At 37.7% G+C, this 17,399-nt stretch overlaps 1 protein-coding gene across 2 annotated transcripts in view; it reads right to left on the bottom strand.

Annotated features, from left to right (window-relative positions):
• The window catches only part of EFR3A (EFR3 homolog A), a 99,171-nt gene that overhangs the window by 12,342 nt on the left and 69,430 nt on the right, over positions 1 to 17,399 (bottom strand). The window contains exons 14-19 of one of the 2 annotated variants that reach the window (XM_007447990.1): positions 14,925 to 15,086; positions 14,152 to 14,283; positions 12,635 to 12,702; positions 11,536 to 11,663; positions 2,706 to 2,794; positions 934 to 941 (exon numbers count right to left, since the gene is read on the bottom strand). In XM_007447990.1, the coding sequence (XP_007448052.1) occupies positions 934 to 941; positions 2,706 to 2,794; positions 11,536 to 11,663; positions 12,635 to 12,702; positions 14,152 to 14,283; positions 14,925 to 15,086 (587 nt within the window). Of the gene's footprint in view, positions 1 to 933; positions 942 to 2,702; positions 2,795 to 11,535; positions 11,664 to 12,634; positions 12,703 to 14,151; positions 14,284 to 14,924; positions 15,087 to 17,399 lie in introns of both variants that reach the window. The other variant, XM_007447989.1, reaches the window with a different exon arrangement.

Raw genomic sequence — 17,399 nt, 5'->3', positions numbered from 1 at the left:
TGGAAATCAAAGCAGCAAGAGTTCCACTACCTCAGTTTTTCTACTGAGGGCTCATATTTCTAGTTGAAGTCAGATTAAACTTGGGAATCTTCAGTTGCTTTGTTCTAGATATTTGGAGCAGACATATAAGATTAGGCTCTGGCTGGTCAATTATTTGTACCTAGAAGCAATCTAGTACTTCAAAGTTGTTCTTACAACTGGTTAAGAGCTTAAGACTTTTGAGAAACAACTATAGTATAGGACAAAGAACATAGGAGAAGCTAGAAGGCCAGAATTCTTACTACGTAGAATTTTTACTTATTACCTGTTCAATCCTGGATAAGTGAAAAGCTAGAGTACTTTATCTAATAACTCTTCTCAGTTTGTTGTTTTCCTTAATTTGGATAATGATGATGCATTTGCCCAGCATCAAAGAATCATGCCTATGGTGCTTTATTCTATTAGTCAAGCTGATGATTTAATTTCAGGAGGCAGAGACGCCGTTGAAATAAATAAATGTTTTAGCCATTTAACTTCCTGAATACCTGAATTTAATTTAGGTATCTTTATACATATATAGTGCAATTTTTAGGAGAAGTTCACTAAATGATTCATGGTGGGCTAAAATTTGAATTGCAAATGTTAGAACTCACATACCTCAGAAATGGACCAGGTATTTTAATAGACCATAGTAATAAGCTGAGTTATATCTAGGGAAAACAAAAGTTTTCCTATGATCTCCATCTAAACAACATGACCAGCTCTAAAAGCAGGTATCAAATATACTTGAGGACTAAGTGGGATTATGTATATACAATTTCAAGTAATTTTGATGAAATTATGAGCAATTTTTCAAATGAGCAATTTTTAAATTTGATTCATTGTTAGCAAATATACTTATTCTTAGTTTGATATTTTGTTACACCATTAACTGGTGAATACCTAACTGATGACACTTTCTCCTGTCCACACAATGAAATTAGTTAGTTTTAGCCTAGAAGGTACTGTTATTCTGTCTTCTGGTGTTTCAACGACCATTCCTAATACACAAAATCAGATACCATAATGGTAAATGAGTTTGAAACTCCAATGTGCTCAAGTAAATCTTATATACTAAACTGTATTTAACTTTTCAAATACTCAGGGTGAGGCATATTTGACTTAGGATTTATAGTTATAGCAAAGATAAAACAAAAGGATCTTTAATAAGTTAACAAATGTATTAATGAACTTTTCATGTAAAATTCATGCTCAAGAGTCTTCCTCCTAAACTGTCTTCATGCAAATGTTTCTTCAGTTCATTTTATCAAAATAGACTGATTCTCCTATAGCAACCTTTTAAAGGGCTATATATGTATTTTTAAAAGAAATAAAAATGGTTAACAAAAGGCAAATGGAAAAATACCAGTCAATAAAATAGACTGCACTCTTGACAAGTATAAACTAAGGCTCTGGATGAATTTCTTCCCTCAAAAGGTAATAGCAGCAAATTCATAATCACTGAAAGATATAGCTAGCAAGATATTCTTCTTGCTAGTAAGGAGTGTAAAAATTAAAATGGCTTTGAAGAGGTGAAATTTAGGGAAGATGATTTTTCCTGAGTCTTAAACTGGTAAGAAACTCTAAACCAAACCTTAAAGCCTCAAGTTCCAAAATGAACACTAACTGCCTACTCCAACTACTCTGATGCTCTGCAGATAATTCATTGATAAAACTGATTAAGTTTACATAACAGGGAGTTAAAAGCATGAAAGATATAAATTAATTGGCTGTACCGTGGCCACCAAATAATTTTAATTCCTGAAGACATATTAAGTGACAGGGATTGGAAGCAGGAGGGAGAAAGGAGGCTGAGAAAGCACGAATTCAGACAACTTCCTTCCTCTTTTCTTACATGGATACTCTTTTAGTTATTTACATTGTACCAATGATAAATAATGAAATACCTAGGAAGGCAAACAATGGATAAACCGCAAGGAGGAAGCTGACTTAACATGCTGTCACACTGGAATTTTTACTTGACTATCAAAAAATTCTCTGCTGATTTGTGTGGATAAGTCCTAGAGAATACTGGCGCTTTTTCTCCCTGTAACTCAGTTGGGTGCACGCTTGTGCTCTACTGAAACAGAAGGAGAACATTAAATCTGTGATGTTTCAAATAACTCCTTGAAGAGTGCACAGGCCACTGATACAGCTTAACCTATGTTAAATTCATTACATTTACTATCCAGAAAGATTAAAAAATTTCTCTCATACGTGAAATTTTGAAACTTTCTAAAAGTAGTGAGCATTTGGCTTCACATGACAGTGTATAACTCCATTTATTCTCACAACTGATGTTTCATAAATCTTTAAAAATAAATAGGACTAGAGGGCTTACTTATTTAATAACAGGCCTTGTGTGGCATTTCTTACTTATTAAAAAAACATACTTAGTTCTATCTTATGGTTCCTTTTACTACAATGTGAAATCTAGTGATATCATAACACGCAATATTAAGTTTATGTATCTTTAAAGGTATATGAAATGAGTTCAGTAAAATAAATTATAAATAAGTTCAAGGCTACATCAGATTAACATCTACTGACAATTCTGTTGATTTAGGGGTAAATCAGACCTGTATTTGATCCTGCTTAAAAGGTGGAGGGGCAGGAAGCTCTTTTAAAGTGATGTCTGTCTATCTCAGGACAGTGTACTTCATCATAAACCTTCAGCAACTCACCACGTCATCGGAAGGACTGCTGCTGGGCAAGATATCCACCTGAATGGATACGGTGTCCACAATACTCTTCCTTCTAGAAAGCCGATCTTCATCTAAAATTTTAAAAAATTTCCCCCATTATTTGCTAGTTAGAATGATATGTCATTTATAAACTCCACCTCTTTCGGATTTTAAAATTTCAGAAAATTAAGACAGTTTGCCTTTTTTGCTCTTACTAAATATATAAAACAGTGTGCTCTCAGACTTTTATATTTCATGAAGCAGATTAAAAAAATAAAACTGATGGGTGAACTCACTGTAATACAGCTGACCCTTGAACAACATGGAGGTTAGAGGTGCTGACACCTGCACAGCCGAAAATCAGCAGAGCATTTTACAGTTGGCCCTCCACATCTCCAGTTCCACATCCAGTTCAAATTTCCCAATTCTCTATTAACCAATTCTATTTGACATGTTCTAAACCCAATTTTAACATCTCTAATAAACCTCCTTTATCTCCACAATGCCATATTTATTTTTCAAGAGTGCCATCATTCAAAAATCTTTATCTTTTCTTACCTAGATCTGAGGATCGCTTACTAACTGGTCTAATACAACACTCCCTCCTATACTACCAGTAGAGTTGTTCTAAAATATATCTTTTTCACACTAAACTATAATTTTAAAATAAATCCAGGGACTCCCCTGGTGGCGCAGTGGTTGAGAATCTGCCTGCCAATGTAGGGGACACGGGGTCGAGCCCTGGTCCGGGAAGATCCCACATGCCGAGGAGCAACTAAGCCCAGGCGCCACAGCTACTGAGCCTGCGCTCTAGAGCCCAGGAGCCACAACTACTGAAGCCGCATACCTAGAGCCCATGCTCTGCAACCGCAATGAGAAGCCCACGCACCACAACGAAGAACAGCCCCCGCTCGACATAACTAAAGAAAGCCCGCGTACAGCAATGAAGACCCAATGCAGCCAAAAATAAATAAATAAATAAATAAATTTATTTTAAAAAAAACAACAAAAAAACAAATCCAGCCCACTGACTAATGCTGAGCTTCGCAAGTTTTTTCACATCAAAGCACATATATATAATTATAATACATGTAAGGCATATGGAGATAAAAGGAAGAGGCTGCTTTCACTGCAAGCTGACTACCCCAGGCCCGACCCAGCTACCTGAAGAACTAAGGAGATAAATATCCAGACACACCTGTAAAGCTCCCAATAACAACTGGGAAGCTCAGGTCTAGAATCTTAGTCGACAGCACAGTCAGTCACTTCATAATCTGGCAACACTCCATCTTCCTAATCTCATTTTGTATATAGAGCTGACTCTTAGACAACATGGGGGCTTGGGGCACTGACCCCTGCACAGTCAAAAATCTGCATTATAACTTTAGTCGGCCCTCCATATCCATGGCTCTGCATTCACAGATTCAACCAACTTAAGATCATATAGTACTGCGGTAGGTATTTACTGAAAATTATCTGTGTATAAGTAGACCCATGCAGTTCAAACCCGTGTTGTTCAAGGATCAACTGTACTGTGATTTTATCCTTCTGAAGGGGTGAATAATGAACTAAAAGAAGGCCAACATAAAGAAACTAGCTTCTTTCTTACTGACTACTCCTCTACTCCAAGGTAGCCTTCCATGGCAGTAATTAATGCTGTTAATCAAATACGGCAGTTTACTCTCTTTCTGGGACATAGTAGGATTGCAATTCCTGGCCTCTTTGTGGTTAGGAGGGACTGTGTAACTAGCTCTGGCCAGTAAAGTATGAGTAACATTTCAGATCGCGGCTATCCTGTCAGCTTGGATTCCAGAATACGGATGACATGAAGTTATGCACAGTTAGTTGGAGCGATGAACACATCTTCACTGGTTTAAACTACTAAGAACCTGTGACTGTTCTCACAGCACAACTTAGCCAGGGTTTCTTAGCCTTGGCACTAGTGGCATTTTGGCCCAGGTAATTCTTGCCGAGGGGACTGTCCTGTGCCTCACTGGATGTTCGGCAGCATCCCTGACCTCTACCCACTGGATGCCAGTAGGCCTGCCCCAGTGGTGATAACTAAAAATGTCTCTAGGGTTGACGAATGTTCCGTGGGACAGGCAAAATCACCCACAGTTGAGAACCACTGACCCTGTCTATCCTGACTGATAACAGACCTTTCTAGAATTTTCCCTCTATGCCACCATGAGCTTCTTAAACACTAACCACATCACTCTTCCAAGCAAATCTACCCATTGCTTGATGAAGTAAAAAGGTATCTGGGTTCTCCAGTCAGATCTTGCCAACAGTAACTTCAGAGCTGCTCCCTTATTTATCTCGTGTTTAAGGCAAATGTGCCTATTCTCCAACCCCTGAGCAGGCTTTGGCACATCTGCCTTACACACTTTTCTACAAACAGAAACTCCTGCTGGAAGCCCTTTATTACCTGCCCTTGCTTATGTCCTCCCCACTGTAAAGATTCTTATCTTTCAGGCCCTGGTTAAACATTACATCGCTTCCTTTAAATCTTAAATATCACTCTAATTATTTTTACTTATCCCCCTTTCTTCTAGCTACAGCAATTTACTTTCAGTTATGACTGATCTCTCCTTGTCACTCTTCAATCATCATCACCCTTTAGTCAGCTAGTGGGCCTTGAAGTGCAGACATATGAATTAATGTCTCATGTCCCCAAGTATACAAGAAATTCAGGGGCAGACTCTGTGTCTGCATCTAGCACACACTAGTTACTCAGGTTCTGCCGGGTGAAGGCTGGAGGAACACAGACCTATATCTGTGGCAAGCTATTACCTATGGTTTTTCTACAGTTTTCAGGCTGGAAATATTATATCTCCTGCACAGGGGCCATTACTGAGGTAGCCTAGATACTGAACTTCCTCTTTTTCTTCATGATCATTTGCACTAATGTAAATCACCAAAGCTAAAGACCAAACATCAGTGGAACTGCCACACAGTAGTATGTGGTCATCACTGCTGACTTGCTTTTTTACCCTCTAATCACACCAACTTTCAAGGTCTTACCAGAATTCAAAATGAGGAATAAATAATAGCCTGCTTCCCACCCACACAAGATTTTCTAGGTTAATATACAAAGGCTGATGGGTTGTAGAGGAAAGTCAAATTGAAGCCTAAGATAAAAATAAAAAGGAAAGGAGAAGTACAGAGGCAGGAGAGGGATTACTGAGTGACAAAGATCAACAAGAACAGAAGGGAAGTATAATGAGCAGAGGTTAGGGAAGAAAATGAAATTCAGTGGGAAACTCTAATACTATATTCTCAGAAAGTTCTTTCTTTTGACCTATAGAGCAACCTGCTTGTAGGTGACAGAAAAAGCCCAGATACAACTATCATCAGATATCTTGTACATCTACACAAAAGTAAGCTTTCCAAAATAGAGCTTACCAAAGATAACTCTCCTGTTTCCATGGGCTGCCCACATCGGTTCCTGACCTGCCTTTCAAAGTCTGCTGGAATGCAGCATCACTGCAGCCTCTGTGGACTGCACTGTCCTGCCAGTTCGAGAACTACCCTGTCACCATCTCAGTGTCCGATGTATGCACCCCCTCGGGAGGCCCTTGCTTCCCTTCCTGAAGTTGGTTTGGGGTAGTCCCAGACACTACTTTCTATGCCCTTTCATTTTCCCACCCCTTCTCCCTCTCCACTTCCTATAATCTGCCATTCACAATGGTAATCACTGTTTTTTCTTTTTGTTTTTAATTAGAACCTGGGTTTTAGAAGTAATACTTAGAGAGAGAGAGAGAGAGGCCTAACGTCCTTCAGTGATACTTTGCTGCCACCTGGTGTATCTGTGTGTAATGTATATAACTGCATTCAGATGGCTAAAGAATAGAGAAAACAGTCTGAATACAAGTATAACACAGAACTACATTAAATTATTCAATATAATTTTCTATGGCTATATAAAAAATAAGGTGTAGGAACTTACTTAACTGTATATAATAAATCATAAATGTAATTAGGGCTACTATACCATTCAGGTTCAATGAAAAAGCTAACTGGGGCAAAATGAAATTTCACAGATAATTTATCTACACGAAATTTAAAATGTCAGTTTAATGCTGATACTACTTATACAGATATACTTTTTTGGTCTTATAGAAAAACACAAAATTCCATCTAGAGCTAATGCGTATTTATAAAATAAAAAGAACCTAAAAAACCACTGTCACCATGAATAAAAAGTCAGTGTAGGGCTTCCCTGGTGGCGCAGTGGTTGGGACTCTGCCTGCCGATGCAGGGGACATGGGTTCGTGCCCCAGTCCGGGAGGATCCCACATGCCACGGAGCGGCTGGGCCCGTGAGCCGTGGCCGCTGAGCCTGCACGTCGGGAGCCTGTGCTCTGCAACGGGAGAGGCCACAGCAGTGTGAGGCTCCCGGACCCAAAAAAAAAAAAAAAAAAAAAAGTCAGTGTAATATAAAAGACAATCTTTTATTTCTAAAACAAGCTTTAAAACAAAACCTCTACAAGGAGAGATGGGATATATACATGAAAATACTTTTATAAGCAGATATTTGTTGGAAAATAATGGAGGTTTTGATAAAGCAGATAAAGGCATCCATGTGTTATAAGTGCTTTTAATCAATAAAACAAATTAACAAAAGTCAAAATGCCAACTGGAAGATTAAGACATTAAAAAATACTAATACCATTCTTATATCGATATGGCATTTTGTAGTTTTTATAAGTACTTTCATGTATATATCCCATTTGAGCGAAATGGCTTCAGGGCTATGGTCCTCGCTTCACATGAGGATATGGGGTCACTGAGAGATTAAGGGGTTATGCCCAAGGCCACATAGCGAGGGTAGAAAAAAGCTATTCTTTTCTCTCTTCACATCTTCACTTTGAGAAGTCATCTTTCCTGAAAGCTCTTGCAAAATTCCCTATACTGCTAATTTCAAAATTCTCATCATAACCTCTAATCTCTCACACAAAATGCAGTCCTGACCCCTACTGTACCTGGATGCTCCACTGTCCAAGACACTCAACAAAAGTCTGAGCTCCAAAACTACCCCCTCTTCCCTATTCATTTCTGTTAATAAAAAGTCCATCCTTCTATCACACAAGATTCAAAACTACTTATAGACAGTTACATTTGAAATGCATACTTCTTTCTTTCTTCACTTAAACCCAGTCACACCACCCGTCCCTCCTAAAACAAAAACAACAAAAAGCAAGCAAATGAAGCAGCAAACAAGCTCTGTCTGCTCTTCCTCCTGGTGCTGTACCAAGCACCCAAATGGCCGTGGTAGAGCCCTAGACAAAATCTTTGCCTTTCTCCCTGCCCCCCACCTTATCACTCAACTGCTTATAGATTCTCTCTTGCAGTGTTCTAGAGTCCACTCACTTTCCTGTATTCGCACTGGGACCTCCTTAGTACAGGTCACTGCCACCTCTCCTGGAGATTACTGAGGAGTATTCTAAATGGTTGTCCCGTCTTCAGTTTGCTAAATCATTTGTTAAAATCATTTAATGACTCCCCATTGCTTTTAGGATAGTTCAAACTATTTAACCCGGTTTTACAATTCCCAACCCTACTCTTCCAATTCACTCCAAGTAGACTAACTTTATACTAATTCCTTGAAGAATCATGTTTTGCCTACCTCTATTCCTCCACATAGGCTATTACTTCTGCATGAAACACAGTTCACTTGCCTAACACCTGCTTCAGGCTCATCATAGGGACTTTTTCCTCTGGAAGACATCTGTTTCACCAAACCTGGACCAAACACTCTCCTAGGTGCTGCCTGAGGACCTCAAACCTCTCTGATCATAGCCTTTAAGGCATATTGCAACTGTCCTGTTAGACAAATTGTATAATGAATTAACTTCTTTCCTATGCATCTCGAATAAAACTGATGAAGTGCCATCTTGGGAGAACTGAGAAAAACGTCAATCAAAATCATCTTCTAAGGGCTTCCCTGGTGGCACAGTGGTTGAGAGTCTGCCCGCTGATGCAGGGGACACAAGTTCATGCCCCGGTCCGGGAAGATCCCACATGCCGTGGAGTGGCTGGGCCTGTGAGCTATGGCCGGTGAGCCTGCACGTCCGGAGCCTGTGCTCCGCAACGGGAGAGGCCACAACAGTGAGAGGCCCACGTACCGCAAAAAAAAAAAAAAAAGTCATCTTCTGTGTTTTGTGGTCCAGATGAGGAACCCATCAGGAATGACTATAAGTTTTGTGAAAGCAGAAACCTCCATCTGCCTTGCTCATTTTTGCTTCTGTTTGCACAGCAGCTGGCACACTGTAAATACTCATTAAGTACTGTACCCCCTCATACAGGAGCATTTAGCATACACCTAGACATATGCTATTAACCCAAATTATAGGTTGATTTGAGATAAAAGGAAAATGCAATACTCAGCTAACATTTATTGATCACTTACTATATGTCAGTCACCAACAGTTCAGTGAGCTTTAGGCAGACTATTCTTCTTTCTTTAGAACCAGTTACCATTATATTTCAATCGTTTGTCTGTCTTCTCCACCACATTTTTTTTTTTTTCTTTTTTTTTGCGGTACATGGGCCTCTCACTGTTGTGGCCTCTCCCATTGCGGAGCATAGGCTCCGGACGTGCAGGCTCAGTGGCCATGGCTCACGGGCCCAGCCACTCTGTGGCATTTGGGATCTTCCCAGACCGGGGCACGAACCCGCGTCCCCTGCATCGGCAGGCGGACTCTCAACCACTGCGCCACCAGGGAAGCCCTCTCCACCAGATTTTAATCCTTGAGGATAGGGACTGAATCTTAACATCTTTCCACCCCCCAAAGTCAGAAAAGTGCTTGATATATAGTAGACTCTCAGTAAAGGTTTGTGGAATACATAAAAAAATAAACCTGGATCAATATGGATGACTGAACAATCTTTGAGCACACATTTATTAAGCTAACTGAACAGGCAAGGCAGTTAATTCTAGTGGTCTTACCTAACCAAGTTATTTAATTTCAGTCTCACTATCCTCATTTGTAAACAAAGACAGTGCTACCTTCCTCACCAAACTATGTTACAGATTAACTGAAAACATGAGTACAAAGTGCTAATCACAGTGACTGGCATACAGTTAGTGCATAATAAATGGCAGCTATATTTTGATGATGATGGGTGTATATGCATGATACACAACAAACTATTTTGTTTTTTTCCTTTTGATATACTGTTCTTAAATCCCTTATTTTTTAAAATGAATACCTGATGGTTATACAGCAAAAAGAAACTTTAATAACGGATTGATTATCCCATAAAGTCACTGTATCTTCTGACTCTTTCTGGATTAAGGTAGGACACACATGCCACGGACTGGTTCTAAACTATCAAAATCTTTATAAATCAGAAAAACCTTATTTATACTGAGGGATTTCTGTGCAGTTATATAACTACGTACATGCTGAAATACTCAGAATTCTCCTAGTCAATGGTAGGGAGGCATTAAGAAAGAGAATAATCATTTTCAGGAGTGGGAGGAAATGGGAAGAGCAAACCACTTGTTAAAGAAAGTACCATAATTTTCATTAAAAATTGTTTACAGTTAAAGGAATAGGGTAAAAGGAAATAACAAGGGATGAAAATGAACTACAGCTATGGGGAACGTAGAGCAAAATAATAACTGAACTCACAACTATATAAAATATACAGGCCACTGGCTCCATTTTCTAGAAGGCAAATTGTATTAAGCTATTTCCCTAGAGGACAGGTGGGGAAAAGGGCAAGCCAAACTGACACTTGGATTTACCTTTGTACCTGTGCCTGGGTTTATAAGGTTTTTGGCCTGAAGGAAAGAGAGCTAAATCCAAGTTATAAGAATGAAATATTTTAAAAGTCTGTTTTAAAAATTCTTTTAAATTACAAAGCTCTACTCATGTTTTATTCTTAGCACTTTTATTTTCCCAAGGAACTCATGAGGAATAGAATTTTCTATACTATGGAATTTAAAAGAAAATGCAAAATCTTTCATTAACATCTCAGACTATTATAAACAACTATCATTGTAATAAATGTATATATTTTGGATCCACATTATAAAAAGGTAGCTGTTCCCAAAGATTGTGCTACTTCTAGTGATTAATCCAGAAGACCACCTAACTGAAATCAAACAGTTCTCTTATAGAACAGAGGTGTCCCCAAAGGAAGAACTAGTTTTTCTGCCGAATTCAATATTTATACAGTCATCAAATGACAGTGAAGGTGTAAGATAAAACTTCTTCGATTTTAGTTTTCAAAGTAAAAACTGAGTGCAAGACACCGTGCAGTTTTGCCTTGAAACAAAACAGAATTATCACAGGCAATGAAAAGAACAGAAGGAAATACATAATGCACAGAGGAAAACATATCCTTAACTTAAAAAGTTTGCAGATTTCTTTACATAGCAAATAGTCTGTAGTCCTTGACAAAAATTACCTAATTCATTAAGGTCAATAGTCACAAATCACTAACTAAACAATTTTCACCGATTTCCCTAAGTTAAACACAATATTGCTTAAAGAGTAAAGATCTCACTTTGCTTCTTTGTTTAAAGGATAATATTATTCAGGATATTATAATATCAGGATATATAATATCAGGATAATATAATATCAGTAATATATGAAGTATAATAACGATAATCACTTGAGGATTCAATATGCTCATGATAAAATCATATACATGTTTTTAGAGATTTACTAAAGGTTTTCAAGAGCAAAATTTTAAAATAGAAGTAAACTCTCTTAAGCTAGTAAGTATACACACATAATTAACTTTCTAACTGGGCTAACAGAAAAATTGCTGACACATAATCACTAGAGTAAGAGTTCTAATTACCTTCCTCTTACCTGTTACTTGTGGTACGTACGGTACTGACAATCTCTCAACACTATAGCCACTACCACCTAGTGACTCTGCAATCTTGTTGGTCAAAAAGTACAAATTTTTGTCATGCTTCTCTAAAGATTTTGGAAGCCTGTCAAGTTGATCAAAAAAGAAGTCATTTAGTATTATTTAAATTACTGAGCAAAAATAAGTTAACATATGAACATTTTAGATCAAGGCCTAAATATAAATATAAATGCAACTTAAACTGTAATTAGTAATAGAAAAATCAGTGTATTTTAAGTGGCTAATTTGAGCTCTTTAAAAACATATGGTTATGTGGACCCATATACGAAGCATCCTGCTGCTTCTTTCCCCAGTAATGTCCCAACTGTGAAGTCAGCCTTACATGACTCCACTGGTATTCACACATTAAATGATGAAGAGAACTAAATTCAGCTTTAACTTTCATGCTAATTAAAAACCTACTGAGAGAAGAAAATAAAACTGAAGTCCCCTGACTGTTAATGAAGAAGATATTAGCCAACTGAGTAAAAGGAAGCACTTGGCTAAGACCTACAGTTTCACTTTCCTTTCAAACTGTTTAATATTATCTTATGTGCATGCTTTCAATATTAAACTGGTTTTAGAGCCCAAAAGTTTGAATAAAGTATTTTTCATATATATTTTTTTGTTTGGATAGCAAGAAAAAAATTCAGGGTATAACACTGATTTTCCGTAATACATTGTTTCTCCTACAGCTTATTAATATTGTTGTCTATTATTGAGAATCTTGAACAGGATATTGTATTCTCTTAAAGGAGTGTTCACTTATATATCAGAACATGCTATATTTGAGATATACCTCCATATTAAAAAAAGGTAAGATAAATTTTTTTCATCAAAGATTGATTCCATGTGTTCATAAGTCTACATTTATACTTTACAAGAACTTTTATAGCAAGAGAAACAAGTTAGATGAATTAAATGGCAGAAACATAAAACGATGAATATTTTAAAACACCAGAAAATTATTCTAACAGTAGTTTACTCCTTTGTAATTATCACTGATTGGTTTCCCAAGTCAGTGCCCCTTCCTTAAAATGTAAAGAATTAACATACATGCACTTATCTCTGAAAATATGCTCTGGTAGAAAATAAGGGGCTTCCATAGTTCGAATTTCAATAACCTGAAAAATATTCAAAAACAAAACAAGATAAAAATCAAAAACCTCACTCCTCAGAACCCTGCCACGAAAGTTTGGAAAACTAAAAACACAGAAACAGAATCTAAACATTTATACGAAATACCATCATTTTATTTTGGAACTTAAACTACATTTAGAGCCCAAAAGCAGAGTTCATTTTGTTTTCACATTTATTATTTTAAAAAGTCAGCAGGTAACAAAATCGTGATAGTAAAATAATACGGGTTGTAAAAAAAAAAAAAAAATGGATACATTACATTTGATTAAACCTACTACAGAGGGATTAGAAGCTGTACTTTCTCAAATGCCCTATGTGGGAAATGCCTTCACAAGCACCAGGCCCTCGCTGTCCCCCCTCCTCTGCACCACCTTCTGCAGCACGTGCAGGTGGTCTCAGTGCTCTTGTGAAGTCTGGCTCCTCCACTCACCTGGGAGCCACTTAAAGGGGGACCCTGCTTTCATAGCATTTGTATCTCTAATGGCAGATGTCAAATATTCACTCAACATTTGTTTAATGAATGAATGAGTTTTATTTCTTAGAATGTTCTAAAAACCTACATTTTAGCAAGGACTGAGAGATGTGCTTCCAATTTCATAAAACTGAGGTTCTCCCTTAAAGATGTGTTTAAAGAATAAAAACTACAGTGGACTTTTTCTGCCAGGCAAGTTAGGAGCTCTGAAATGTATACTAAATCATGCCAGTAACTATTTAATGAGTCACTGCCGAGAAAGCTAAATACAGTTGAATGACACAGGACAAATCTCTGAGACGCATATTAATTATTCAACTTTTGAGATCTAACTCAAGTAGACTGGTTTAAAACAATAATAACAGGGCTTCCCTTGTGGCGCAGTGGTTGAGAGTCCGCCTGCCGATGCAGGGGACACGGGTTCGTGCCCTGGTCCGGGAAGATCCCACATGCCGCGGAGCGGCTGGGCCCGTGAGCCATGGCCGCTGAGCCTGCGCGTCCGGAGCCTGTGCTCCGCAACGGGAGAGGCCACAACAGTGAGAGGCCCGCGTACAGCAAAAAAATAAAATAAAATAAAAAATAAAATAAAATAAAATAAAAACAATAATAACAAAAACAGTATAATTAAAGAAATATTAGATACTAAGATTCATAATGGTTTAAAAGGAAAACAATTATATAAGAAATCACATGAAGTATTTTAGAAGAAAATCATATATTCTCCTCAACCATTACACAGAAAAATTCTAATACAACAACAGGCATCAAAGAAAACATAACACTAGTCATAGTTAGAGCTGTAGTGTCGATTTTGGCACTATTGAAAAAGTCATGCATACTTTTATAGCATTATCTTAATAATTTGGTACATAATCATCAAAATTAAAAATAATCATCACTGGAAGAAAAGCCGCCACTTTTGTATAAAAATCAAATTCAAGGGCTCTTCTAAATACATTACCTTGCTAACATGCTGGCAAAACGCAGGGACAGCTATCATCTGACTTACAAAGTTGAGGTATGCAGCAACCAGCGCCATGATTCCACAACGATGGAACATTGGCAAATTATCCTCATTGATAATTGCACTGTCCTTTAATAAAAAACCAAAAAACAAACACTGACAGATCAAGGTCTTATGCTTCATTAGCATTTTCTCTATGATTATACTAAAAAACTGCAGGTAGTTTGGAATGCTAACAAAAATGTCCCCTTATAAGAAGCTTTTTAAAAAAAAATTCTAAAAAGAGAATAAATGCCCATTTATAAGAGACTTAAATCTCTCAATTCAAACAGTTCTTTAGGAAAGCCTTTCCTAAAGGAAACGTGGGCGTGGGCAGAATATATATAAGATATATAAAAATAAATATATATATTCTCGTTGCATACTGTCCTGTTATTGCGTAACACTTAAACTCCAATTAAACAACTACATATATGTAATTCTTATTATTTAACGACCATCTTCCCCGCTAGGAATGGGCACAGGGACCATGCTGTCTTTTTCATCACAGTATTCCTGTGGCCTTGAACGACAGTTAGCACACAGTCAATACTTACTCAACATTTGTTAAAAGAATAAATGAATGGGATCATAGCCTTGAGTATTTTAGATTTAAAACTAGACATCTCACTTAAAAAACTCATGTCCTTGGATAAAGGCAATAATATTTTAAAGATGGTGTCTAATTCATGAAAGAATCCTTTCTTCAAGGAAAGGTTATGAAAACATACCTGTAAAGCAATGGCTAATCGAATGAGATCAATAACCACTTCTTCATTGGCCAATTCAATAGTTATAAGAGCAAGAGAAGTATAAAGTAGCTCATAGTTTTTCTGAACATTGTCTTCCTCTTTACAGCCCAAATATATGTGCCGATATAGCTGTTGCCCATTCTGAAAAGGGGAATGACAGAGGAAAAAGATAATTTTGCTTAAAATGTAGCAAGGCAGATTTTACATGCACATATAACCTCTTAAAAAGTAGCTATCTTATTACATAACTTAACACGGAAGAGATTTAGGCTGATATTCGGAGGGTCAAATTATATTCCAATTATTAACATCAATAACTACACCAATATATAACTACAAACTAATATTGGAGTTGAGGACAAACTTAAGTAAAAACAGCAAGTAAGAAATAGTTCCAGTGTAAACAATGAAAATGCTTTTAATACTAATTTGAAAAGACAAGCAAATTATAGACTGATTTGAGAAAAACTGAAATGAACGGCAGAATTATGGGGGCTTTGGCAATGATAAAGAACATTTGGCTGAGAGGAAATGGACTCAGGCTTTCCCGCCTTAGGGAACAACCTCCTGTGAGGTGAGTTAAGAGCTGTCCAGGGAAGAGCATCTCCAGGTTCTGCTACACTTTTGTCTGAAGTGACGATGGCACATCTATAAGCCCATCTGCAGGGGAGAGGTTACAGACACACCCCGGGACTGCGAGAGGGTCCCCTCTAAACCAAACTAATCTAAATATGTTAATAAAGAATATAAAAGCCTTGCTGTCTAAAGCATTCCTGGGTATAGGTCTAACTGCCAAGTGAGAGCTAACAGAAATAAGAGAGTTTTTCCCATTTCAAGTTACTATGTGGTAATTAACTCAACGTGTTGCATTGGTTCTCAACACAAACTGTAAGCTACAATCACTGGGAAATGGAAGGACCACCATGCTTCCTCCCCAGTAGTCACCACTGCCCACTCCCGATATGATTTAACCCATCAGTGGTGAAGCCCAGGCATCGGTGTTTTTAAAGCATAAAGCTCCCCGGGTGATTGTAATGTGCAGCCAGGGTAAGGCCTACTCATTCCACGTGGAGGGGCTTGAGCTTAACACTCCAAGCTCAAGTTTCTGTTTCTCAGAAGGTTCATCTGCTTCCTCACTTTAGGAGAAAGAAATAAGCAACAGCCGCACTGTCTCTGGAAGCCAGCCTGTCTTTAAAGGTACGCATTTTGCTCTGTTCTCTATTTAACATGCACATGGACCCACGTGAGGGTGGCCATAGTCCTCCAGCTGCACCAGTGACTGGTTAAATAAGTCTGTTTAGGTCTGTGGTTCAGTATTAGCAAGTGGGGGGGGGGTTTTGCTACAGATACAGAGCTATGTATGCTCTCCTAACAGATTCCTCTTTATTTCTGAAGCTGACATTTTGGTTTCCATCTTTCTGAACCCAGAGTTTGTCTCTCTCTCAAAAGATTCTATACTCTGGTGCATAACAGTCTATGTACCGGGCCCTCTCCAATCCTTTTCTCTTTTTTTTTTTTAACATCTTTATTGGAGTATAATTGCTTTACAATGTTGTGTTAGTTTCTGCTTTATAACAAAGTAAATCAGTTATACATATACATATGTCCCCATATCTCTTCCCCCTTGCGTCTCCCTCCCTCCCACCCTTCCTATCCCACCCCTCTAGGTGGTCACAAAGCACCAAGCTGATCTCCCTGTGCTATGCGGCTGCTTCCGACTAGCTCTCTATTTTACGTTTGGTAGTGTATATATGTCCATGCCACTCACTTTGTCCCAGCTTACCCTTACCCCTCCCCGTTTCCTCAAGTCCATTCTCTAGTAGGTCTGTGTCTTTATTCCCTTCTTGCCCCTAGGTTCTTCATGACCTCCAATCCTATTCTTAAATCTGACGTTCCTAAACGTCATTAACAACCATTAAAGCAGTGCTTACACACATGGGAGTTTAAACTTCGGGTTCCTTAGTAATTCAGGTTTATTTTTAAAAAAATACCTACTACATACCTACCATATTAGATAAAATTAAAATCTAACATTACATATTATAATATTATAGTGCAAATAGACATAATGACTTCAAAAAGTGGTTTGGCATTGTCTAGTAAATTTGAAGAATGCATAACTTATTACTCAGCAATTTCTCTCCTACAGGCATCAGAGAAATGAGTTATATACAGCACAATACATGGACAAGAATGTTTATAGCCGTACTGTTCATAACAAACCCAAACTGCAAACAATTCATATGTCCACCAACAGAATGGGTAACTTGTGGTATATTCATGTCATAAAATACTATAAAGCTACACATGTGAATGAATTTCACCAAAATAAAGCTAAATGAAAGAAAGAAAACATAAAAGAATATATAAGGTATGGTTCCTTTCACACAAAATACAAAAACTGATAAAACGACACTGTACTGTTCAGGGATATACAGATAGGTGGCAAAACTG

The sequence above is a fragment of the Lipotes vexillifer genome, unplaced genomic scaffold, assembly GCF_000442215.2.
Source record: "Lipotes vexillifer unplaced genomic scaffold, Lipotes_vexillifer_v1.1 scaffold796, whole genome shotgun sequence".
NCBI classification, from domain to species: Eukaryota; Metazoa; Chordata; class Mammalia; order Artiodactyla; family Lipotidae; genus Lipotes; species Lipotes vexillifer.
This window is presented reverse-complemented; position numbering and strand designations above follow the sequence as displayed.